We start from the raw sequence: 24,327 nt of genomic DNA on the forward strand, positions 1-24,327 counted from the left end.
AGCATTTTGGAAACAGCGATCACAGTTCCCTGACCTTTACTATAGCCTTGGACATCAACAGGAACAGGTGGTGTGGGAAAGTTTTTAACTGAGGGAAGGGGAATTATGATGGTATTAGCAGGAACCTGAACCATAAATTCGGAACAGATGTACTCAGGGAATCGTGAAATGGAATTGTGGGATGTTGTTTAGGGAGCACTTCCAGGGGGTTCCGGATTGGTTTGTCCCATTGAGGCAGAGAAAGGGTGGTGGGGTGAAGGGACCATAGTTGACAAGAGAAGTGGAACAAACAGGGAGAAAGAACTTTACTTAAGGTTTAGGAAGCAAGGCTCAGTCAGAGTGCCAGAGAATTATATGGTAGCCAGAAAGACCTTAAGAATAGACTTAGGAGAACTAGAAGGGGTATGAGAGAAGTAGGATGGTGAGTAGGATTAAGGAAAACTGCAAGGCATTGTACATGTATGTCAAGAACAGGAAGATGACTAGAGTGAGGGTAGGGCCGATCAGGGAGAGAAAAGGAAATGTGCCTGGACTCGGAGGAGGCCCTTAATGAATACTTTGCTTCAGTATTCACCGTGACAATTGTGAGTACAGAGTAAAGCTGGCTGATATGCTAGAACATGTTGATGTTAAAAAAAAAGGATATCGGGGAACCTTTGAAAAACATTAGGAATAATAAATTCCCAGGGCCAGATGGGATATACCGCAGGTTATTGCAAAAGTGAGGGCAGAGATTTGCTGTGCCTTTGGAGAAGATCTTTATTTCCTCAACAGCCACAGGAATAGTACTAGATGACTGAAGGGTGCCATATGTTATTCCTTTGTTGAAGAAAAGGAGTAGGGATAATGTTGTGTATTTAATATTTCTGTTGTATTTGAGTAATATTGTAGATATATTGTTTGAGTAAGTATTCCAGTTTTTTAAATAATTCATTACAGGTTTTATATATATATATATATATATATATATATATATATAAATACACAAATTGCATACATCATCACACTACCATGTAATACTTGTGGGTGTGCCTCGAAGTAAACTCGAAGTTAGACCTGTATAAAATGTAAAAGAAAGGCTAGGGTAGATATCGAACTACTGAAAAACGATGCTGGAGAGGTAGTAATGGCGAACAAGAAAATGGTGGATGAATTGAATAAGTATTTTGCATCAGTCTTCACTGTGGAAGACACTAGAAGTTTGCCATAAGTTCAAGAGTGTCAGAGGGAAGAGGTGTGTGAAGTTGAAAGGGAGAAGTTTCTTGGGAAACTGAAAAGTCTGAAGGTAGATAAGTCACCTGGACCAGATGGTCTACACCCCAGGGTTCTGAAAGAGGTGGCTGAAGAGACTGGAGAGGCATTAGTAATGATCTTTCAACAATCAATTGACTCTGGCATTGTTCTGAAAGACTGGAAAATTGTAAGTGGCACTCCACTCTTCAAGAAGAGAGAGAGGCAGAAGGAAGGAAATCATAGGCCGGTTAGTCTGACCTCAGTGGTTGGGAAGATGTTGGACTCGATTGTTAAGAATATGCTTTTGGGGTACTTGGAGGCACATGATAAAATAGTCCGTAGTCAGCATGGTTTCCTCAAGAGAAATTCTTGCTTGACAAATCTGTTGGAATTCTTTGAAGAAATAAGAAGCAAGATAGAGAAAGGAGAATTAGTTGATGTTGAATAACTGGATTTTCAGAAGGCCTTTGACATGAGTCTGCTTAACAAGGTACGAGCCTATGGTATTACAGGAAAGATACTAGCATGGATAAAACAGTAGCTGATTGACAGGAGGCAAAGAGTGGGAATAAAAGGAGTTGTTTCTGGTTGGCTGCCGGTGACTAGTTGGGACTGCTACTTTTTTTAGATTAGATTAGATTATGAGGACAATCAATCCTTGTTTATTCTCATTTAGTAATGCATGCATTAAGAAATGATACAATGTTCCTCCAGTATGATATCACAGAAACACAGGACAGACTAAAACTGACAAAAACCACATAATTATAATATATAATTACAACAGTGCAAAGCAATACCATAATTTGATAAAGAGCAGACCATGGGCACGGTAAAAAAATGTCTCAAAGTTCCGATAGCCCATCATCTCACGCAGACAGTAGGAGGGAGAAACTCTCCCTGCCATGAACCTCCAGCGCTGCAAACTTGCCGATGCAGCACCCTGGAAGCACCCGACCACAGTCGACCCTGAGTCCGTCGGAAAACTTCGAGCCTCCGACCAGCCCTCCGACACCGAGCACCTCGACCCCGGACCCTGCCACCGAGCAACAGGCAAAGCTGAGGACTCGGGGCCTTCCCCTCCGGAGATTCTGGACCACACAGTAGCAGCAGCAGCGAAATAGGCATTTCAGAAGTTTCACCAGATGTTCCTCCGTGCTGTCACATCTGCCTCCATCAAATCAGGATTGTGCATGGCACCCTACTTGACAGATAAGATATTCATCACCAGAGTGGCCACTGCGAGCTGCGTCGTGCCGCCATCTTCTCCTCCTCCCAGAGGTTAGCATTATATGTCAATAACTTGAATGATGGCTTTGTGGCAAAGATTGCAGATGATACGAAGATAGGTGGAGGGGCAGGTAGTTCTGAGGAAGTGGAGAAGCTAAAGAAGGACAGACAGATGAGGAGAATGGGCAAAGAAATGGCAGATGGAATAGTGTCAGGAAGTGTATGGTCATGCACTTTGATAGAAGAAATGAAAAGGTTGACTATTTTCTAAGTGGAGAGAAAATACAAAAATCAGAGGTGCGAAGGGACTTGGGAGTCCTCGTACAGGATTCCGTAAAGGTTCATTCGCAGGTTGAGCCTGTGGTGAGGAAGGCAAATGCAATGTTAGCATTCATTTCCAGTGGACTAGAATATGAAAGCAAGGATGCAATGAGAAGTCCTTGTAAATCACTGGTTAGGCCTCCTTTGGAACATTTTGATTAGTTTTGGCTTCTTATCTAAGAAAGGATGTGCTGACATTGGAGATAGTTCAAAGGAGGATCACAGAAATGATCCCAGGATTGAAAGGCTTATCATATGAGGAACATTTGATGGTGCTGGGCCTCTAGTCACTGGAATTCAGAAGAATGAGGTGTGACCTCATTGAAACCTATCAAATGTTGAAAGGCCTCGACAGAGTGAATGTGGAGAGGATGCTTCCTGTGGTGGGGGAGTCTAAGACCAGAGGATACATCATCAGAAAAGAAGGGTGTCCTTTTGGAATGGAGATGAGGAGGGGTTTCTTTAGCCAGAGAGTGATGAATCTGTGGAATTTGTTGCCACAGGCAGCTGTGGAGGCCAAGCCATTGGGTATATTTAAGGCAGAGGTTGATAGGTTCATGTAGGCAGGGTATGAAGGGATATAGGGAGAAGGCAGAGGGTGGGGCTGAGAGGGAAAATGGATCAGCCGTGATTAAATGGCAGAGCAGACTTGATGGACCAAATGGCTTAATTCGGCTCCTATATCTCCTGGTCTTATTTTGGACTTTTAATTGGTTTAATATTTTGAACTTACAAGACATAACATTAGCAACGAGGTTTTTTTTAAATGACTACAGACCTATTCAAATGCAGCAAGACCAACGTCGAGTTAAAAAAAAAGCAGCCCAGCACATAAAGAGCTGCCCAGTTAAATAGAGGAGTTCAGGGTTCACAGAAGGTGAGTACCGGGTCATTAAAAAAGCAGAAATTGCAAGCTACATTGGAAAAAATCAACATGTTTGATTACATAAAAGATAACTGGAATATTTATACAGAGCTATTTCAGCAATATTTTGAAGCAAATGAAATAGCCAGTGAGAAACGAGTACCAATTTTGCTGAGTGCATTATGTTTAAAGGCATACAGTTTTCTTTGAAGTTTAACTGCTTCAACTAAACCATCAGAAATGAGTTTGCTGATATAGTCAAGGTAATGCAGGAACATTTATAACTGAGACCATTGTTGATTACAAAAACTTTAGGTTTCGTAAGCAGAATCAAAAAGAAGGGGAGTCCATTTCAGCATATGCAGCTGAATTGAAGAGATTGTCTGAGCATTGTCAGTTCACTGATGGGTTCAATCATGTACTAAGAGATTGTCTAGTTTGTGGAATCTTACAAGAAAACATTCCAAAACTACTCCTAACTGAAGCACAACTTACATTCAAAAGAGCAGTTGAAATCGCTATTTCAATGGAAACCACAGACAGAGACGCAATTGAGTTGCAGTCAGGAATGAAAATGAGCACAAACAAAACTGCAGTGTCTAAACAGAATCTGGCCTGGTTGAACAAATTGTATCACCGTTGTGGCAGGGGCTTATATCTCCCAAATAAATGCAGGATTAAAGGTGAAACATGCAGAAATGGCAAAAGTAGGACACATACAAAGGGCATGTTGGTTAGACAAAAATAAATGGACTACTGGAAGAGACAAACCTAAAAAGTTAAGTTGCAGTTTCAAAAAGAGCACTAATCTGCATGCTATTGATGAAAAATATGACTGTGTAGCCTTGATGAAAATTCTTTAAATCTTTTTATTGAATAAGTATACAAAAAGGTAAGCCATATAGGCATTAATACACTGTTAGAATATAAAAAAATTACAGGAGATATTAATACAAAAAAAAATACAAACAATGTAATTTAAACATAACGTACCAAGGTAACATAATAGTATACTAATTTTTATATATATCAATAGAGAAAAGGAAAAAAAAAACCCCAAAAAAAACCCACCGTGCAACTAACTAAAAGCAAAGCAAAGCAATGGGCTAACTTGAAACCAAACAGAGTTAAAAAACTTAAAATCACGTCCTCAATCCCGACCTCCATTAAAAACAGTAAAAAAAAACAAGAAGGGTATATATTACATTAAATGAAAATATTGAATAAAAGATCTCCAGGTCTGCTCAAATTTAAGTGAGGAATCATAAAGATTGCTTCTAATTTTCTCCATATTCAAGCATAATATCGTCTGAGAAAACCAAAAAAAGGTAGTTGGAGCATTAAGCTCTTTCCAATGTTGTAAAATACATCTTTTCGCCATCAAAGTAAGAAATGCAATCATTCTACGGGCTGAAGGAGAAAGATTACTGGAAATTTTAGGTAGTCCAAAGATAGCAGTAATAGGGTGAGGAGAGATATCTATATTCAATACCTTGGAAATAATATTAAAAATGTCTCTCCAAAAAGTTTCCAGAGATGAAAATTAACAATAGACAAGTAATATGGCTTACACCAGAAGTGAACGGTAAATTAATTAAAATGGAATTGGGCACTGGCTCAGCTGTTTCAGTCATTCCATAATGCAACAGAATTATAGAGAAGTGAGTCTTACTCAGTGATAGCCAAATCATTGGAGAAGATTATTAGAGAAAGATCTACAAACATTTGGAGAAGTATTGTCTGATGGATAGTCAGCCTGGCTTTTTGAAGGGTTCATGGTCTGAGTGAGTAATGTACAAAGAGAAATGTACAAAGTGGCCCTGATATTTGTGTCAAGACAATAAAGTCCAAGTTTTTCATTAATTAAGATTAATTTAATGATTTGCCTAACCTAAGTCAGTTTTCTACAGATTATTAACTTGACCCATATTCATTTAAAGTGTCATATGCATGACCCTGTCCAAATTTCTTTTAAATGTTCAAATTGAGTCCCACACTCAACATCCACAAAACAAAAGCTCTCTGCTGTTATCAGTCGTCTTGTATATGAAAACCACACCACCTTTGTTCCCTCTCTTCCCCCTCCCCTCTCTCCCTCACTCTCTCTCTCTCTTCATTGTTCTTGTGACACTTAATAAATGATCATAAGCAATGTGTTTTATACCTTCTTCTTGACTTCCCAGGAACCTCGGAACCAAATCATTAGGATCCAAAATACTTTATTAAACACAAACAACATCATATGTACATTAGTCTAAATTACATTCAAGACCACCCGACTGCCTGAGTAGATACCAGCAGGTCATCTCGCTGTTCACGACTCCACCTCCGTTTCCACCAGCCCCTCCTCCGATTGCTCACTCCCTGCATCCGGGCTGTGCACCTGGAGCAGCCGGTGGTAGCTGCTGCCCTTCTCCTGCAGCTGCTGGGGCGCCCCCTCCTCTACCACCTTCCCCCCCTCCAGCACCACGATCCGATCGGCTCTCTCTATCGAACTCGGCCGGTGTGCGATTACCAGCACGGCACGCCCCTCAGCTCGACTGTACACCGACTGGTGGACCTGCGGTGACAGAGAGACGGGTTAGAGAGAGTGGGGCGGGGAGCAGAGGAGAAAGGGGGGAAGAGGAGAGGCCGGGAGGGGGCAGGGAGAGAGCTGGGGAGAGGAGTGTGAGAGTGGCAGGAAGGAAGGTACGGGGAGAGTGGGGCATAGAGAGAGGCATGGGGATAGTCTGGAGGGTCAGTGGGGTGGGGAGAGTGACAGAGGGAAGGAGTGACATGAGGAAGAAAAGGAGTAGTCAGAAAATGGCGAGAGAGTGAGGCAGGCGGTGAGAGAGAGAATGAGGTATGCAGGGTGGTGAAAATGACAATGGTCTCGGTGTGTACAGGATGAACAGACCACCATGTACACAAAGTGGACAGGGATTAGAGAGACAGGATGGGAAAGAAAGTCAGGAGAGAGAGCAGTGGAGATAAGGAAACAAAAGCAGATGCTGGAAATCCAGAACCACACACACAAAATGCTGAAGGAACTCAGCAGGTCAGGCAGCATCTGTGGAAATGATGTTACACACTGTCCTTACACATCTGGAGAAGAAGGATGCTTACGTGAGAGTGCTGTTCTTGGATTACAGTTCAGCATTCAACACCATAATTCCCTCCAGACTCGACAGGAAGCTCAGAGACCTCAGCCTTCACCCTGCCTTGTGCAGCTGGATCCTGGACTTCCTGTCAGATCGCCGGCAGGTGATAAGAGTGGGCTCCCTCACCTCTGCCCCTCTGACCCTCAACACAGGAGCCCCTCTGGGCTGTGTACTAAGCCCCCTCCTTTACTCTCTGTATATCCATGATTGTGTCGCCACCCACAGCTCCAATCTGCTAATTAAATTTGCTGATGACTCTACATTGACTGGCCTAATCTCAAATAATAACAAGGTAGCCTACAGGGAAGTCATCACATTGACACAGTGCATCAAGAAAACAACCTCTCCCTCAATGTAGCAAAAACAAAGGAGCTGGTTGTGGATTACAGGAGGAATGGAGATGGGCTAACCCCTATTGACATCAGAGGATCTGGGGTTGAGAGGGTGAACAGCTTTAGGTTCCTCGGCATAAACATCACCCAGGATCTCACGTGGTCTGTACATACCGACTGTGTGGTGAAAAGAGCACAACAGCGCCTCTTCCACCTCAGACGGTTGAGGAAGTTTGGTATGGGCCCCCAAATCCTAAAAACTTTCTACGGGGGCACAATTGAGAGCATCCTGACTGGCTGCATCACTGCCTGGTATGGGAACTGTACCTCCCTCAATCGCAGGACTCTGCAGAGAGTGGTGTGGACAGCCCAGCGCATCTGTACACAAGAAATAGGAGCAGGAGTAGGCCATCCAGCCCATCGAGCCTACCCCACCATTCAATAAGAACATGGCTGATCTGTCCGTAAACTCAGCTCCATCTACTTGCCTTTTTCCCATAACCCTTAATTCCCCTACTATGTAAAAATCTATCTAAATGTATCTTAAATATATTTAGTGAAGAAGCCTCAACTGCTTCCCTGGGCAGAGAATTCCACAGATTCACCACTCTCTGGGAAAAACAGTTTCTCCTCATCTCTGTCCTAAACCTTCTCCCCTCAATCTTGAGGCAATGTCCCCTAGTTCTAGTCTCACCTACCAATGGAAACAACTTTCCTACTTTTATCTTATCTATCCCTGGATCCCATGTCTTCTGACTTTCTGAATAAGCCTACCATGTGGAACCTTATCAAATGCCTTACTAAAATCCATAAAGATCACATCCACTGCACTACAATCACTCTGCAAGAACTCTATCAGGCTTGTTAGACATGATCTGCCCTTCACAAAGCCATGCTGACTGTCCCTGATCAGACCATGATTCTCTAAATGCCCATAGATCCTATCTCTAAGAATCTTTTCCAGCAGCTTTCCCACCACAGACGTAAGGCTCACTGGTCTATAATTACCCGGACTATCCCTACTACCTTTTTCTGAACAATTCTTCAGAATTCTTCTGAACTCCAGAGAGTATAGTCCGAGGCGACTCAATCTCTCCTCAAAGGTTAACCCCTTCATCTCTGGAATCAACCCGGTGAACCTCCTCTGCACTGCCTCCAAAGCCAGTATATCCTTCCTCATGTATGGAGACCAGAACTGCACACAGTACTCCAGGTGCGGCCTCACCAGTACCCTGTATAGTTGCAGCATGACCTTCCTGCTCTTGAATTCAATCCCTCTAGCAGCGAAAGCCAACATTCCACTTGCCTCCTTGATAACCTGTTGTACCTGCAAGCCAACTTCTTGCGATTCATGAACAAGCACTCCCAAGTCCCTCTGCACAACAGCATACTGCAATCTTTCACCATTTAAATAATAATCTGCTCTTCTATTATTCCTTCCAAAGTGGATGATTTCGCATTTACCAACGTTATATTCCATCTGCCAGACCTTGGCCCACTCACTTAACCTATCTATATCCCTCTGCAGACTCTCCACATACTCTGTACAATTTGCTTTTCCACTCAGTTTAGTGTCATCAGCAAATTTTGCTACGCTACACTCAGTCCCCTCTTCCAAGTCATCAATGTAAATGGTAAACAGCTGCGGGCCCAGCACCAACCCCTGCGGCACCCCACTCACCACTGACTGTCAACCGGAGAAACACCGATTTATACCAACTCCCTGCCTTCTATAGGTTAACCAATCCACTACCCATGCCAATACATGTCCTCCGACTCCATGCATCCGTATCTTATTTATAAGTCTCTTGTGCGGCACCTTATTGAACGCCTTCTGGAAATCTAAGTATACAACATCCACCTGTTCCTCTCTATCCACTGCACTCATTATGTCCTCAAAGAACTCCAGTACGTTTGTCAAACAGGACCTGCCCTTTCTGAATCCATGCTGCGTCTGTCTATGGAACCCCTCCTTTCTAAATGTCATGCTATTTTTTCCTTAATGACAGCTTCAAACATGTTCCCTGACTACAGATGTTAAGCTAACTGGCCTATAGTTGTCTGTCTTTTGCCTACATCCTTTTTTAAAAAGTGGTGTGACATTTGCTGTCTTCCATTCTGCAGGGACCTGCCCAGAGTCTGGAGAGTTTTAGTAAATGACTACCAACGCGTTTACTGTAACCTCCGCCAATTCCCTCAGCACCCTGGGATACATCCCATCAGGACCAGGGGACTTACCTACCTTCAGGCCCTCTAGTTTGCTCATCACTATCTCCTTAGTGGCAGTGATTTTCATTTCGTCCATAACATCATTCTTTGGCGTATTAGACGTGTCCTCCACTGTGAAGACCGATACAAAATAGTCGTTCAATGCCTCAGCCATTTCCTTATCACCCAATATTAATTTCCCCTTCTCATCTTCCAAGGGACCTATGTTGATTTTAGCCATCCTCTTCCACTTTATATATTTGTAAAAACTTTTGCTATCTGTTTTCATATTTTGTGCTAACTTACTTTCATACTCTATCTTTCAAACTTAAAGCACACGGTATTGGGGGTAAGGTATTGATGTGGATAGAGAATTGGTTAGCAGACAGGAAGCAAAGAGTGGGAATAAACGGGACCTTTTCAGAATGGCAGGCAGTGACTAGTGGGGTTCCGCAAGGCTTAGTGCTGGGACCCCAATTGTTTACAATATATATTAAAGACTTAGACGAGGGAATTAAATGCAGCATCTCCAAGTTTGCGGATGACACGAAGCTGGGTGGCAGTGTTAGCTGTGAGGAGGATGCTAAGAGGATGCAGGGTGACTTGGATAGGTTAGGTGAGTGGGCAAATTCATGGCAGATGCAATTTAATGTGGATAAATGTGAGGTTATCCACTTTAGTGGCAAGAACAGGAAAACAGATTATTACCTGAATGGTGGCCGATTAGGAAAAGGGGAGGTGCAACGAGACCTGGGTGTCATTATACACCAGTCATTGAAAGTGGGCATGCAGGTACAGCAGGCGGTGAAAAAGGCGAATGGTATGCTGGCATTCATAGCAAGAGGACTTGAGTACAGGAGCAGGGAGGTACTACTGCAGTTGTACAAGGCCTTGGTGAGACCACACCTGGAGTATTGTGTGCAGTTTTGGTCCCCTAATTTGAGGAAAGACATCCTTGCCATAGAGGGAGTACAAAGAAGGTTCACCAGATTGATCCCTGGGATGGCAGGACTTTAATTTGATGAAAGACTGGATCGACTAGGCTTATACTCGTTGGAATTTAGAAGATTGAGGGGGGATCTTATTGAAACGTATAAAATTCTAAAGGGATTGGACAGGCTAGATGCAGGAGGATTGTTCCAGATGTTGGGGAAGTCACAGTTTGAGGATAAAGGGGAAGCCTTTTAGGACCGAGATTAGGAAAAACTTCTTCACACAGAGAGTGGTGAATCTGTGGAATTCTCTGCCACAGGAAACAGTTGAGGCCAGTTCATTGGCTATATTTAAGAGGGAGTTAGATAAGGTCCTTTGGCTAAAGGGATCAGGGGGTATGGAGAGAAGGCAGGTACAGGGTTCTGAGTTGGATGATCAGCCATGATCATAATAAATGGCGGTGCAGGCTCGAAGGGCCGAAGGGCCTACTCCTGCACCTATTTTCTATGTTTCTATGTTTCCCTTTCCTTATTTCTTGTTTAGTTGTTCTTTGTTGCTTTTTAAAGTTTTCCCAATCCTCCAGTCTCCCACTACTCTTTGCGACTTTATACACATGAGCTTTTAATTTGATACTATCTTTTATTTCCTTAGTTATCCAAGGCTGGCTCTCCCCACACTTGGTGCCCTTACTTTTGACTGGAATATACTTTTGTTGAGCACCGTGAAAAATCTCTTTGGAAGTATTCCACTGTTCCTCAACTGTCCTGTGCTCCCAATCCACATTAGCCAACTTCTTCCTCATCCTGTTGCAGTCTCACTTGTTCAAGCATAGTACACTAGTTTTAGATCTAACTATTTCATCCTCCATCTGTATGCGAAATTCAATCATACTGGGATCACACTTTCCAAAAGGATCCCTGACTACAAGATCGTTAATCTTTCCTGTCTCATTGCACAGGACTAGATCTAAGACAGCATTTTCCCTTGTAGGTTCACTAATATGCTGCTCAAGAAAGCCATCACGGATGCATTCTATGAAGTCCTCCTCAAGATTTCCTTGACCAACCTGATTCACCCAATCTATGTGGAAGTTAGAATCTCCCATGACAACTGCCGTTCCGTCCTTACAAACCTCAGTTATTTCTTGGTTAATCACCTCTGCCACTGCAATATTTTTATTAGATGGACTCACACCAGTGATATTTTCCCTTTACTATTCTTAATCTCTACCCAGATGGACTCAACATTCTGCTCTGTAGATCTTATATCATCTCTCACAATCACCCTGATCTCATCCTTAAATAAGAGTGCCACCTCACCTCCTTTGCCTTCCTGCCTATCTTTCTACATTACCTGATACCCTTGGATATTTAATTCCCAGTCATCTCCACCTTGCAACCAGGTTTCTGTAATGGCCACTAAATCATATGCCTTGTTACTGATCTGGGCCACAAGTTTGCTAACCTTGTTTCTAAAAGTACGGGCATTTAGATCAAGTGCCCTTAGACGCATTGTCCTTTTAGAATCTAGTGACCTATGTGATTTTTGTGGTCCTCCAATCCACCGGGTTGGAAGACAGTGGCAATTTCCCACCTGGGAAATGGAACTGCAGCATAAAGGTCAGGACCAACAGGCTCTGGGACAGCTTCTTCCACCAGGACATCGGACTGATCAATTCATGCTGATACAATTCTATTTCTACGCTATATTGACTGTCCTGTTGTACATACTATTTATCACAAGTCACTATAAATTGCACATTGCACATTTAGATGGAGACGTAGTGTGAAGATTTTTACTCCTCATGTACGTGAAGGATGTGAGTAATAAAGTCATTTCAATTCAGACCGAGACCCTTCTTGGAAAATGCCAGAATAATTCTCAGAAGTAGCTCAGATACACACTCCATGGCACTGGAGAGAGTGACCGTGGTACTAACTGGGAGTCGGGGTGAGGGTCCACTACTGACTGGGAGTCGGGGTGGGGGTCCGGTACTGACTGGGAGTCGGGGTGGGGGTCCGGTACTGATGAGGAGTCGGGGTGGGGGTTTGGTACTGACAGGGAGTCGGGGTGGGGGTCCGGTACTGACTGGGAGTCGGGGTGGGGGTCCGGTACTGACGGGGAGTTGGGGTGGGGGTCCAGTACTGACTGGGAGTCGGGGTGGGAGTCCGGTACTGATGGGGAGTCGGGGTGGGGGTCCGGTACTGACGGGGAGTCGGGGTGAGGGTCCGGTACTGACTGGGAGTTGGGGTGGGGGTCCGGTACTGACGGGGAGACGGGGTGGGGGTCCGGTACTGACGGCGAGTCCGGGTGAGGGTCCGGTACTGACTGGGAGTTGAGGTGGGGGTCTGGTACTGACAGGGAGACGGGGTGGGGGTCCGGTACTGATGGGGAGTCCGGGTGAGGGTCCGGTACTGACTGGGAGTCGGGGTGGGGGTCCACAGTACTGACTGGGAGTCGGGGTGGAGGTCCGGTACTGGCTGGGAGTTGGGGTGGGGGTTCGGTACTGACGGGGAGTCGGGGTGGGGTCCGGTACTGACGGGGAGTTGGGGTGGGGGTCCGGTACTGACTGGGAGTTGGGGTGAGGGTCCGGTACTGATGGGAAGTCGGGGTGGGGGTCCGGTACTGACTGGGAGTCGGGGTGAGGGTCCGGTACTGATGGGGAGTTGGGGTGGGGGTCCGGTACTGACTGGGAGTCTGGGTGGGGGTCCACTACTGATAGGGAGTTGGGGTGGGGGTTCGTGGTATTGACTGGGAATCGGGGTGGGGGTCCGGTACTGACGGGGAGTCGGGGTGAGGGTCCGGTACCGACTGGGAGTCGAGGTGGGGATCTGGTACTGACTGGGAGTCAGGGTGGAGGTCCGGTACTGACTGGGAGTTGGGGTGGGGGTCTGGTACTGATGGGGAGTTGGGGTGGGGGTCCAGTACTGATGGGGAGTCCGGGTGAGGGTCCGGTACTGACTGGGAGTCGGGGTGGGGGTCCACAGTACTGACTGGGAGTCGGGGTGGGGTCCGGTACTGACGGGGAGTTGGGGTGGGGGTCCGGTACTGACTGGGAGTTGGGGTGAGGGTCCGGTACTGATGGGAAGTCAGGGTGGGGGTCCGGTACTGACTGGGAGTCGGGGTGAGGGTCCGGTACTGATGGGGAGTTGGGGTGGGGGTCCAGTACTGACTAGGAGTCTGGGTGGGGGTCCACTACTGATAGGGAGTTGGGGTGGGGGTTCGTGGTATTGACTGGGAATCGGGGTGGGGGTCCAGTACTGACGGGGAGTCGGGGTGAGGGTCCGGTACCGACTGGGAGTCGAGGTGGGGATCCGGTACTGGCTGGGAGTCTGGGTGGGGGTCTGGTACTGACTGGGAGTTGGGGTGGGGGTCTGGTACTGATGGGGAGTTGGGGTGGGGGTCCAGTACTGATGGGGAGTTGGGGTGGGGGTCCGGTACTGACTGGGAGTCCGGGTGGGGGTCCGGTACTGATGGGGAGTTGGGGTGGGGGTCCGCGGTACTCACCAGGTGCTCGGTCTCATTGTCCAGGCAGCTTGTTGCATCTTCCAGAATGAGGACCTGAGGGTCTCGAATCAGAGCTCGGGCAATGGCCACTCGCTGCTTCTGTCCCTCCGAGAGTTGTCCCCCCTTCTCACCGGCGTCTGTGGACAGAGAGGGAGAGTGTGGTCATGGGGACGTGGGGACTGGGAATTGCTTGATCAGAGCTTCCACCACATTGTACTGGGTGAGGGATCGGTAACACTCACAGCAAAGAACTTCCTGAAATACAAACCGTTCCTTGTCCTCATCTTCTTCCGCCCCAGTGGTTATCACAGTGTGTCAACCCAGTGGTGTTATCGCAGTGTGTCGTCACAGTGTGTCATCGCAGTGTGTCGTCAGTGTGTCATCACAGTGTGTTGTCACAGTGTGTTGTTAGTGTCGTCGCAGTGTGTCACTGTGTTGTCACAGTGTGTTGTCACAGTGTGTCGTCACAGTGTGTTGTCACAGTGTGTCAGTGTGTTGTCGCAGTGTGTCGTCACAGTGTGTTGTCACAGTGTGTTGTCACAGTGTGTCGTCACAGTGTGTTGTCACAGTGTGTCAGTGTGTCGTCACAGTGTGTCGTCGCAGTGTGTTGTCACAGTGTGTCCTCAGTGTGTTGTCACAGTGTGTCAGTGTGTTGTCACAGTGTGTCAGTGTGTTGTCACAGTGTGTCGTCGCAGTGTGTTGTCACAGTGTGTCGTCGCAGTGTGTTGTCACAGTGTGTTGTCACAGTGTTGTCACAGTGTGTTGTCGCAGTGTGTCGTCGCAGTGTGTTGTCACAGTGTGTTGTCACAGTGTTGTCGCAGTGTGTTGTCACAGTGTGTTGTCACAGTGTGTTGTCAGTGTGTCAGTGTGTTGTCACAGTGTGTCGTCACAGTGTGTCAGTGTGTTGTCACAGTGTGTTGTCACAGTGTGTCGTCACAGTGTGTTGTTAGTGTTGTCACAGTGTGTTGTCACAGTGTGTCGTCACAGTGTTGTCACAGTGTGTCAGTGTGTTGTCGCAGTGTGTCAGTGTGTTGTCACAGTGTGTTGTCACAGTGTGTCAGTGTGTTGTCACAGTGTGTTGTCACAGTGTGTCGTCACAGTGTTGTCACAGTGTGTCAGTGTGTTGTCACAGTGTGTCAGTGTGTTGTCGCAGTGTGTTGTCACAGTGTGTTGTCGCAGTGTGTCGTCTCAGTGTGTTGTTAGTGTTGTCACAGTGTGTTGTCACAGTGTGTCAGTGTGTTGTCACAGTGTGTCGTCACAGTGTGTTGTCAGTGTTGTCGCAGTGTGTTGTCGCAGTGTTGTCGTCACAGTGTGTTGTCACAGTGTGTTGTTAGTGTTGTCACAGTGTGTTGTCACAGTGTGTCAGTGTGTTGTCACAGTGTGTCGTCACAGTGTGTTGTCAGTGTGTCAGTGTGTTGTCACAGTCTGTTGTCACAGTGTGTCAGTGTGTCGTCACAGTGTGTTGTTAGTGTTGTCACAGTGTGTCGTCACAGTGTGTTGTCACAGTGTGTCGTCACAGTGTGTTGTCACAGTGTGTCAGTGTGTTGTCACAGTGTGTTGTCACAGTGTGTCGTCACAGTGTGTTGTTAGTGTTGTCACAGTGTGTCGTCACAGTGTGTTGTTAGTGTTGTCACAGTGTGTTGTCACAGTGTGTTGTCACAGTGTGTTGTCACAGTGTGTTGTCACAGTGTGTCAGTGTGTTGTCACAGTGTGTCAGTGTGTTGTCGCAGTGTGTTGTCACAGTGTGTCAGTGTGTTGTCACAGTGTGTCAGTGTGTTGTCACAGTGTGTCAGTGTGTCGTCACAGTGTGTTGTCGCAGTGTGTCGTCATAGTGTGTTGTCACAGTGTGTCGTCATAGTGTGTTGTCACAGTGTGTTGTCGCAGTGTGTTGTCACAGTGTGTCGTCACAGTGTGTCGTCGCAGTGTGTTGTTAGTGTTGTCACAGTGTGTTGTCACAGTGTGTTGTCGCAGTGTGTCAGTGTGTTGTCGCAGTGTCTTGTCACAGTGTGTCAGTGTGTTGTCGCAGTGTGTTGTCACAGTGTGTCAGTGTGTTGTCACAGTGTGTCGTCACAGTGTGTTGTCACGGTGTGTCGCCACAGTGTGTTGTCACAGTGTGTCGTCTCAGTGTGTTGTTAGTGTTGTCACAGTGTGTTGTCACAGTGTGTTGTCGCAGTGTGTCAGTGTGTTGTCGCAGTGTGTTGTCACAGTGTGTCAGTGTGTTGTCACAGTGTGTCGTCACAGTGTGTTGTCACGGTGTGTCGCCACAGTGTGTTGTCACAGTGTGTCGTCTCAGTGTGTTGTTAGTGTTGTCACAGTGTGTTGTCACAGTGTGTTGTCGCAGTGTGTCAGTGTGTTGTCACAGTGTGTTGTCGCAGTGTGTCGTCACAGTGTGTCGTCGCAGTGTGTTGTCACAGTGTGTCGTCGCAGTGTGTTGCACAGTGTGTTGTCACAGTGTGTCAGTGTGTTGTCGCAGTGTCTTGTCACAGTGTGTCAGTGTGTTGTCGCAGTGTGTTGTCACAGTGTGTCAGTGTGTTGTCACAGTGTGTTGTCGCAGTGTGTTGTCATAGTGTGTTGTCACAGTGTGTCAGTGTGTTGTCACAGTGTGTTGTCACAGTGTGTTGTTAGTGTTGTCACAGTGTGTCAGTGTGTCGTCACAGTGTGTCGTCACAGTGTGTCAGTGTGTTGTCACAGTGTGTTGTTGCAGTGTGTTGTCGCAGTGTGTCGTCACAGTTTGTCGTCACAGTTTGTCGTCACAGTGTGTTGTCACAGTGTGTCAGTGTGTTGTCACAGTGTGTCGTCACAGTGTGTTGTCACAGTGTGTCAGTGTGTTGTCACAGTGTGTTGTCACAGTGTGTCAGCGTGTCGTCACAGTGTGTCGTCACAGTGTGTTGTCACAGTGTGTCAGTGTGTTGTCACAGTGTGTTGTCACAGTGTGTCAGTGTGTTGTCACAGTGTGTCGTCACAGTGTGTTGTCAGTGTTGTCGCAGTGTGTTGTCGCAGTGTGTCAGTGTGTTGTCACAGTGTGTTGTTAGTGTCGTCACAGTGTGTTGTCACAGTGTGTCAGTGTGTTGTCACGGTGTGTCGTCACAGTGTGTTGTTAGTGTTGTCGCAGTGTGTCGTCACAGTGTGTCGTCACAGTGTGTTGTTAGTGTTGTCACAGTGTGTCAGTGTGTTGTCACAGTGTGTTGTCAGTGTTGTCGCAGTGTGTTGTCGCAGTGTTGTCGTCGCAGTGTGTCAGTGTTGTCACAGTGTGTTGTCACAGTGTGTCAGTGTGTTGTCACAGTGTGTTGTCACAGTGTGTTGTCACAGTGTGTCAGTGTGTCGTCACAGTGTGTCAGTGTGTTGTCACAGTGTGTCAGTGTGTCGTCACAGTGTGTTGTTAGTGTTGTCACAGTGTGTTGTCACAGTGTGTTGTCACAGTGTGTCAGTGTGTTGTCACAGTGAGTTGTCGCAGTGTGTCGTCAGAGTGTGTTGTCACAGTCTGTTGTCACAGTGTGTCAGTGTGTCGTCACAGTGTGTTGTTAGTGTTGTCACAGTGTGTCGTCACAGTGTGTTGTTAGTGTTGTCACAGTGTGTCAGTGTGTTGTCACAGTGTGTTGTCACAGTGTGTCAGTGTGTTGTCACAGTGTGATGTCGCAGTGTGTCAGTGTGTTGTCACAGTGTGTTGTTAGTGTCGTCACAGTGTGTCGTCACAGTGTGTTGTCACAGTGTGTCGTCACAGTGTGTCAGTGTGTCGTCACAGTGTTGTCACAGTGTGTTGTCACAGTGTGTTGTCACAGTGTGTTGTCACAGTGTGTCAGTGTGTTGTCGCAGTGTGTTGTCACAGTGTGTTGTCACAGTGTGTTGTCACAGTGTGTCGTCACAGTGTGTTGTCACAGTGTGTTGTTAGTGTTGTCACAGTGTGTCAGTGTGTTGTCACAGTGTGTTGTCACAGTGTGTCAGTGTGTTGTCACAGTGTGATGTCGCAGTGTGTCAGTGTGTTGTCACAGTGTGTCAGTGTGGTCAGAGTGTGTCGTCACAGTGTGTTGTCACAGTGTGTCGTCACAGTGTGTCAGTGTGTCGTCACAGTGTTGTCACAGTGTGTTGTCACAGTGTGTTGTCACAGTGTGTCAGTGTGTTGTCGCAGTGTGTCGTCACAGTGTGTTGTCACAGTGTGTTGTCACAGTGTGTCGTCACAGTGTGTTGTCACAGTGTGTTGTTAGTGTTGTCACAGTGTGTCAGTGTGTTGTCACAGTGTCGTCACAGTGTGTCGTCACAGTGTTGTCAGTGTGTTGTCACAGTGTGTTGTCACAGTGTGTCAGTGTGTTGTCGCAGTGTGTCGTCACAGTGTGTTGTCACAGTGTGTTGTCACAGTGTGTCAGTGTGTCGTCACAGTGTGTTGTCACAGTGTGTCAGTGTGTCGTCACAGTGTGTCAGTGTGTCGTCACAGCCTGTTGTCACAGTGTGTCAGTGTGTTGTCGCAGTGTGTTGTCACAGTGTGTTGTCGCAGTGTGTTATCACAGTGTGTCGTCACAGTGTGTTGTCACAGTCTGTTGTCACAGTGTGTCAGTGTGTTGTCACATTGTGTTATCACAGTGTGTCGTCACAGTGTGTCGTCACAGTGTGTCGTCACAGTGTGTCAGTGTGTTGTCACAGTGTGTTGTCGCAGTGTGTCAGTGTGTTGTCACAGTGTGTCAGTGTGTTGTCACAGTGTGTCAGTGTGTCGTCACAGTGTGTCGTCACAGTGTGTCGTCACAGTGTGTCAGTGTGTTGTCACAGTGTGTTGTCACAGTGTGTCAGTGTGTTGTCACAGTGTGTTGTCACAGTGTGTCAGTGTGTTGTCACAGTGTGTTGTCGCAGTGTGTTGTCACAGTGTGTCGTCGCAGTGTGTTGTGTCAGTATGTCGTCACAGTGTGTTGTCACAGTGTGTTGTCACAGTGTGTCAGTGTGTTGTCACAGTGTCGTCACAGTGTGTCGTCACAGTGTGTTGTCGCAGTGTGTTGTCACAGTGTGTCGTCGCAGTGTGTTGTTAGTGTTGTCACAGTGTGTTGTCGCAGTGTGTTGTCGCAGTGTGTCAGTGTGTTGTCACAGTGTGTCGTCACAGTGTGTTGTCACGGTGTGTCGTCACAGTGTGTTGTCACAGTGTGTAGTCACAGTGTGTTGTTAGTGTTGTCACAGTGTGTCAGTGTGTTGTCACAGTGTGTCGTCACAGTGTGTTGTCAGTGTTGTCGCAGTGTGTTGTCGTCATAGTGTGTTGTCACAGTGTGTTGTCGCAGTGTGTCGTCACAGTGTGTCGTCACAGTGTGTCAGTGTGTTGTCACAGTGTGTCAGTGTGTCGTCACAGTGTGTTGTCACAGTGTGTTGTCACAGTGTGTTGTCAGTGTGTTGTCACAGTGTGTTGTTAGTGTTGTCGCAGTGTGTTGTCGCAGTGTGTCGTCACAGTGTGTCGTCACAGTATGTTGTCACAGTGTGTCGTCACAGTGTGTTGTTAGTGTTGTCACAGTGTGTTGTCACAGTGTGTCAGTGTGTTGTCACAGTGTGTCGTCACAGTGTGTTGTCAGTGTTGTCGCAGTGTGTCAGTGTGTTGTCACAGTGTGTTGTCAGTGTTGTCGCAGTGTGTTGTCGCAGTGTTGTCGTCACAGTGTGTTGTCACAGTGTGTTGTTAGTGTTGTCAGTGTGTTGTCACAGTCTGTTGTCACAGTGTGTCAGTGTTGTCGCAGTGTGTCGTCACAGTGTGTCGTCACAGTGTGTTGTCACAGTGTGTCAGTGTGTTGTCACAGTGTGTCGTCACAGTGTGTTGTCAGTGTTGTCAGTGTGTTGTCACAGTGTGTCTGTGTTGTCACAGTGTCTCAGTGTGTTGTCACAGTGCGTTGTCACAGTGTGTCGTCACAGTGTGTTGTCACAGTGTGTCGTCACAGTGTGTCAGTGTGTTGTCACAGTGTGTCAGTGTGTCGTCACAGTGTGTCAGTGTGTCGTCACAGTGTGTTGTTAGTGTTGTCACAGTGTGTTGTCACAGTGTGTCGTCACAGTGTGTCAGTGTGTTGTCACAGTCTGTTGTCACAGTGTGTCAGTGTGTTGTTAGTGTTGTCACAGTGTGTCGTCACAGTGTGTTGTTAGTGTTGTCACAGTGTGTCAGTGTGTTGTCACAGTGTGTCGTCACGGTGTGTCGTCGCAGTGTGTTGTCTCAGTGTGTTGTTAGTGTTGTCGCAGTGTGTTGTCACAGTGTGTTGTTAGTGTTGTCACAGTGTGTCGTCACAGTGTGTTGTCAGTGTGTTGTCGCAGTGTGTCAGTGTGTTGTCACAGTGTGTCGTCACAGTGTGTCGTCACAGTGTGTCGTCACAGTGTGTCAGTGTGTCGTCACAGTGTGTTGTTAGTGTTGTCACAGTGTGTCGTCACAGTGTGTCGTCACAGTGTGTTGTCACAGTGTGTTGTCACAGTGTGTTGTCTCAGTGTGTCGTCACAGTGTGTCAGTGTGTTGTCACAGTGTGTCGTCACAGTGTGTCGTCACAGTGTGTTGTCACAGTGTGTTGTTAATGTTGTCGCAGTGTGTTGTCGCAGTGTGTCGTCGCAGTGTGTCGTCACAGTGTGTTGTCACAGTGTGTTGTTAGTGTTGTCACAGTGTGTCGTCACAGTGTGTTGTTAGTGTTGTCACAGTGTGTCAGTGTGTTGTCACAGTGTGTTGTCAGTGTTGTCGCAGTGTGTTGTCGCAGTGTTGTCGTCACAGTGTGTTGTCACAGTGTGTTGTTAGTGTTGTCACAGTGTGTTGTCACAGTGTGTTGTCACAGTGTGTCAGTGTGTTGTCACAGTGTCATCACAGTGTATTGTCGCAGTGTGTTGTCACAGTGTGTCAGTGTGTTGTCACAGTGTGTTGTCGCAGTGTCAGTGTGTTGTCACAGTGTGTTGTCACAGTGTGTCAGTGTGTTGTCGCAGTGTGTCGTCACAGTGTGTCGTCACAGTGTGTTGTCACAGTGTGTTGTCGCAGTGTGTCGTCACAGTGTGTTGTCACAGTGTGTCAGTGTGTTGTCACAGTGTGTCAGTGTGTTGTCACAGTGTCGTCAGTGTGTTGTCACAGTGTGTCGTCACAGTGTGTTGTCACAGTGTGTCAGTGTGTTGTCACAGTGTCGTCAGTGTGTTGTCACAGTGTGTTGTCACAGTGTGTCAGTGTGTTGTCACAGTGTGTTGTCAGTGTTGTCACAGTGTGTCGTCACAGTGTGTTGTCACAGTGTGTCAGTGTGTTGTCACAGTGTGTCGTCACAGTGTGTTGTCACAGTGTGTTGTCGCAGTGTGTTGTCGCAGTGTGTCGTCACAGTGTGTTGTTAGTGTTGTCACAGTGAGTCAGTGTGTTGTCACAGTGTGTCGTCACAGTGTGTTGTCACAGTGTGTCAGTGTGTTGTCAGTGTGTCGTCACAGTGTGTTGTCGCAGTGTGTCGTCACGGTGTGTTGTCACAGTGTGTCGTCTCAGTGTGTTGTTAGTGTTGTCACAGTGTGTCAGTGTGTTGTCGCAGTGTGTTGTCACAGTGTGTTGTCACAGTGTGTCGTCACAGTGTGTTGTTAGTGTTGTCACAGTGTGTCAGTGTGTTGTCACAGTGTGTCGTCGCCGTGTGTCGTCAGTGTGTTGTCACAGTGTGTTGTCGCAGTGTGTCGTCACAGTGTGTTGTCACAGTGTGTTGTTAGTGTTGTCACAGTGTGTCGTCGCAGTGTGTTGTCACAGTGTGTTGTCACAGTGTGTTGTCACAGTGTGTTGTCTCAGTGTGTCGTCAGTGTGTTGTCGCAGTGTGTTGTCTCAGTGTGTTGTCACAGTGTGTTGTTAGTGTTGTCGCAGTGTGTCGTCGCAGTGTGTTGTTAGTGTTGTCACAGTGTGTTGTTACAGTGTGTCATCACAGTGTGTTGTTAGTGTTGTCACAGTGTGTCAGTGTGTTGTCACAGTGTGTCGTCACAGTGTGTTGTCACAGTGTGTCAGTGTGTTGTCACAGTGTGTCGTCACAGTGTGTCAGTGTGTCGTCGCAGTGTGTTGTCACAGTGTGTTGTCACAGTGTGTCAGTGTGTTGTCACAGTGTGTTGTCGCAGTGTGTCGTCACAGTGTGTTGTTAGTGTTGTCACAGTGTGTCAGTGTGTTGTCACAGTGTGTCGTCACAGTGTGTTGTCACAGTGTGTCAGTGTGTTGTCAGTGTGTCGTCACAGTGTGTTGTCACAGTGTGTCAGTGTGTCGTCGCAGTGTGTTGTCGCAGTGTGTCGTCACGGTGTGTTGTCACAGTGTGTCGTCTCAGTGTGTTGTTAGTGTTGTCACAGTGTGTCAGTGTGTTGTCGCAGTGTGTTGTCACAGTGTGTCGTCACAGTGTGTTGTTAGTGTTGTCACAGTGTGTCAGTGTGTTGTCACAGTGTGTCGTCGCAGTGTGTCGTCAGTGTGTTGTCACAGTGTGTTGTCGCAGTGTGTCGTCACAGTGTGTTGTCACAGTGTGTTGTTAGTGTTGTCACAGTGTGTCGTCGCAGTGTGTTGTCACAGTGTGTTGTCACAGTGTGTTGTCTCAGTGTGTCGTCAGTGTGTTGTCGCAGTGTGTTGTCTCAGTGTGTTGTCACAGTGTGTTGTTAGTGTTGTCACAGTGTGTTGTCTCAGTGTGTTGTCACAGTGTGTTGTTAGTGTTGTCGCAGTGTGTCGTCGCAGTGTGTTGTTAGTGTTGTCACAGTGTGTTGTCACAGTGTGTCGTCACAGTGTGTTGTTAGTTTTGTCACACTGTGTCAGTGTGTTGTCACAGTGTGTCGTCACGGTGTGTTGTCACAGTGTGTCAGTGTGCTGTCACAGTGTGTCGTCACAGTGTGTCAGTGTGTCGTCGCAGTGTGTTGTCACAGTGTGTCAGTGTGTTGTCACAGTGTGTTGTCGCAGTGTGTCGTCACAGTGTGTTGTTAGTGTTGTCGCAGTGTGTTGTCACAGTGTGTTGTCGCAGTGTGTTGTCGCAGTGTGTTGTCGCAGTGTGTTGTCACAGTGTGTCGTCACAGTGTGTTGTCGCAGTGTGTTGTCGCAGTGTGTTGTCACAGTGTGTCGTCACGGTGTGTTGTCACAGTGTGTCGTCACGGTGTGTTGTTAGTGTTGTCACAGTGTGTCAGTGTGTTGTCGCAGTGTGTTGTCACAGTGTGTCGTCACAGTGTGTTGTCGCAGTGTGTCGTCACGGTGTGTTGTCACAGTGTGTCGTCACAGTGTGTTGTTAGTGTTGTCACAGTGTGTCAGTGTGTTGTCGCAGTGTGTCGTCTCAGTGTGTTGTCGCAGTGTGTTGTCACGGTGTGTTGTCACAGTGTGTCAGTGTGTTGTCACAGTGTGTCAGTGTGTTGTCACAGTGTGTTGTCGCAGTGTGTCGTCACAGTGTGTTGTTAGTGTTGTCACAGTGTGTTGTCGCAGTGTGTTGTCGCAGTGTGTTGTCGCAGTGTGTTGTTAGTGTTGTCACAGTGTGTCGTCGCAGTGTGTTGTCACAGTGTGTCGTCGCAGTGTGTTGTTAGTGTTGTCACAGTGTGTTGTCACAGTGTGTCGTCACGGTGTGTTGTCACAGTGTGTCAGTGTGTTGTCACAGTGTGTCGTCACAGTGTGTCAGTGTGTCGTCGCAGTGTGTTGTCACAGTGTGTTGTCACAGTGTGTCAGTGTGTTGTCACAGTGTGTTGTCGCAGTGTGTCATCACAGTGTGTTGTTAGTGTTGTCGCAGTGTGTTGTCACAGTGTGTTGTCGCAGTGTGTTGTCGCAGTGTGTTGTCACAGTGTGTCGTCGCAGTGTGTTGTCGCAGTGTGTTGTCACAGTGTGTCGTCACAGTGTGTTGTCGCAGTGTGTCGTCACGGTGTGTTGTCACAGTGTGTCGTCACAGTGTGTTGTTAGTGTTGTCACAGTGTGTCAGTGTGTTGTCGCAGTGTGTTGTCACAGTGTGTCGTCACAGTGTGTTGTCGCAGTGTTGTCACAGTGTGTTGTCACAGTGTGTCAGTGTGTTGTCACAGTGTGTCTGTGTTGTCACAGTGTGTTGTTAGTGTTGTCACAGTGCGTTGTCACAGTTTGTCAGTGTGTTGTCACAGTGTGTCAGTGTGTCATCACAGTGTGTTGTCACAGTGTGTTGTCACAGTGTGTCAGTGTGTCGTCACAGTGTGTTGTCACAGTGTGTCCTCAGTGTGTTGTCAGAGTGTGTTGTCACAGTGTGTCAGTGTTGTGACAGTGTGTTGTCACAGTGTATCAGTATGTTGTCACAGTGTGTCAGTGTGTTGTCACAGTGTGTTGTCACAGTGTGTCAGTGTGTCGTCACAGTGTGTTGTCACAGTGTGTCGTCAGTGTGTTGTCACAGTGTGTTGTCACAGTGTGACAGTGTGTTGTCGCAGTGTGTTGTCACAGTGCGTTGTCACAGTGTGTCAGTGTGTTGTCACAGTGTGTTGTCACAGTGTGTCGTCACAGTGTGTTGTCACAGTGTGTTGTCACAGTGTGTCAGTGTGTTGTCACAGTGTCATCACAGTGTGTTGTCGCAGTGTGTTGTCACAGTGTGTCAGTGTGTTGTCACAGTGTGTTGTCGCAGTGTGTCAGTGTGTTGTCACAGTGTGTTGTCGCAGTGTGTCAGTG

At 47.1% G+C, this 24,327-nt stretch overlaps 1 protein-coding gene across 1 annotated transcript in view; it reads right to left on the minus strand.

Moving 5' to 3' along the window:
• Positions 1–4,500: 4,500 nt before the first annotated feature.
• LOC140198062 (antigen peptide transporter 1-like) overlaps positions 4,501–24,327 on the minus strand; it is a 57,190-nt gene continuing 37,363 nt past the window's right edge. The window contains exons 9-10 of the mRNA XM_072258928.1: positions 13,770–13,906; positions 4,501–6,209 (exon numbers count right to left, since the gene is read on the minus strand). Coding sequence (XP_072115029.1) covers positions 5,964–6,209; positions 13,770–13,906 — 383 coding nt within the window. The 3' untranslated portion in view covers positions 4,501–5,963. The remainder of the gene's footprint in view (positions 6,210–13,769; positions 13,907–24,327) is intronic.

This window comes from Mobula birostris, chromosome 5, assembly GCF_030028105.1.
Source record: "Mobula birostris isolate sMobBir1 chromosome 5, sMobBir1.hap1, whole genome shotgun sequence".
Lineage (NCBI taxonomy): Eukaryota > Metazoa > Chordata > Chondrichthyes > Myliobatiformes > Myliobatidae > Mobula > Mobula birostris.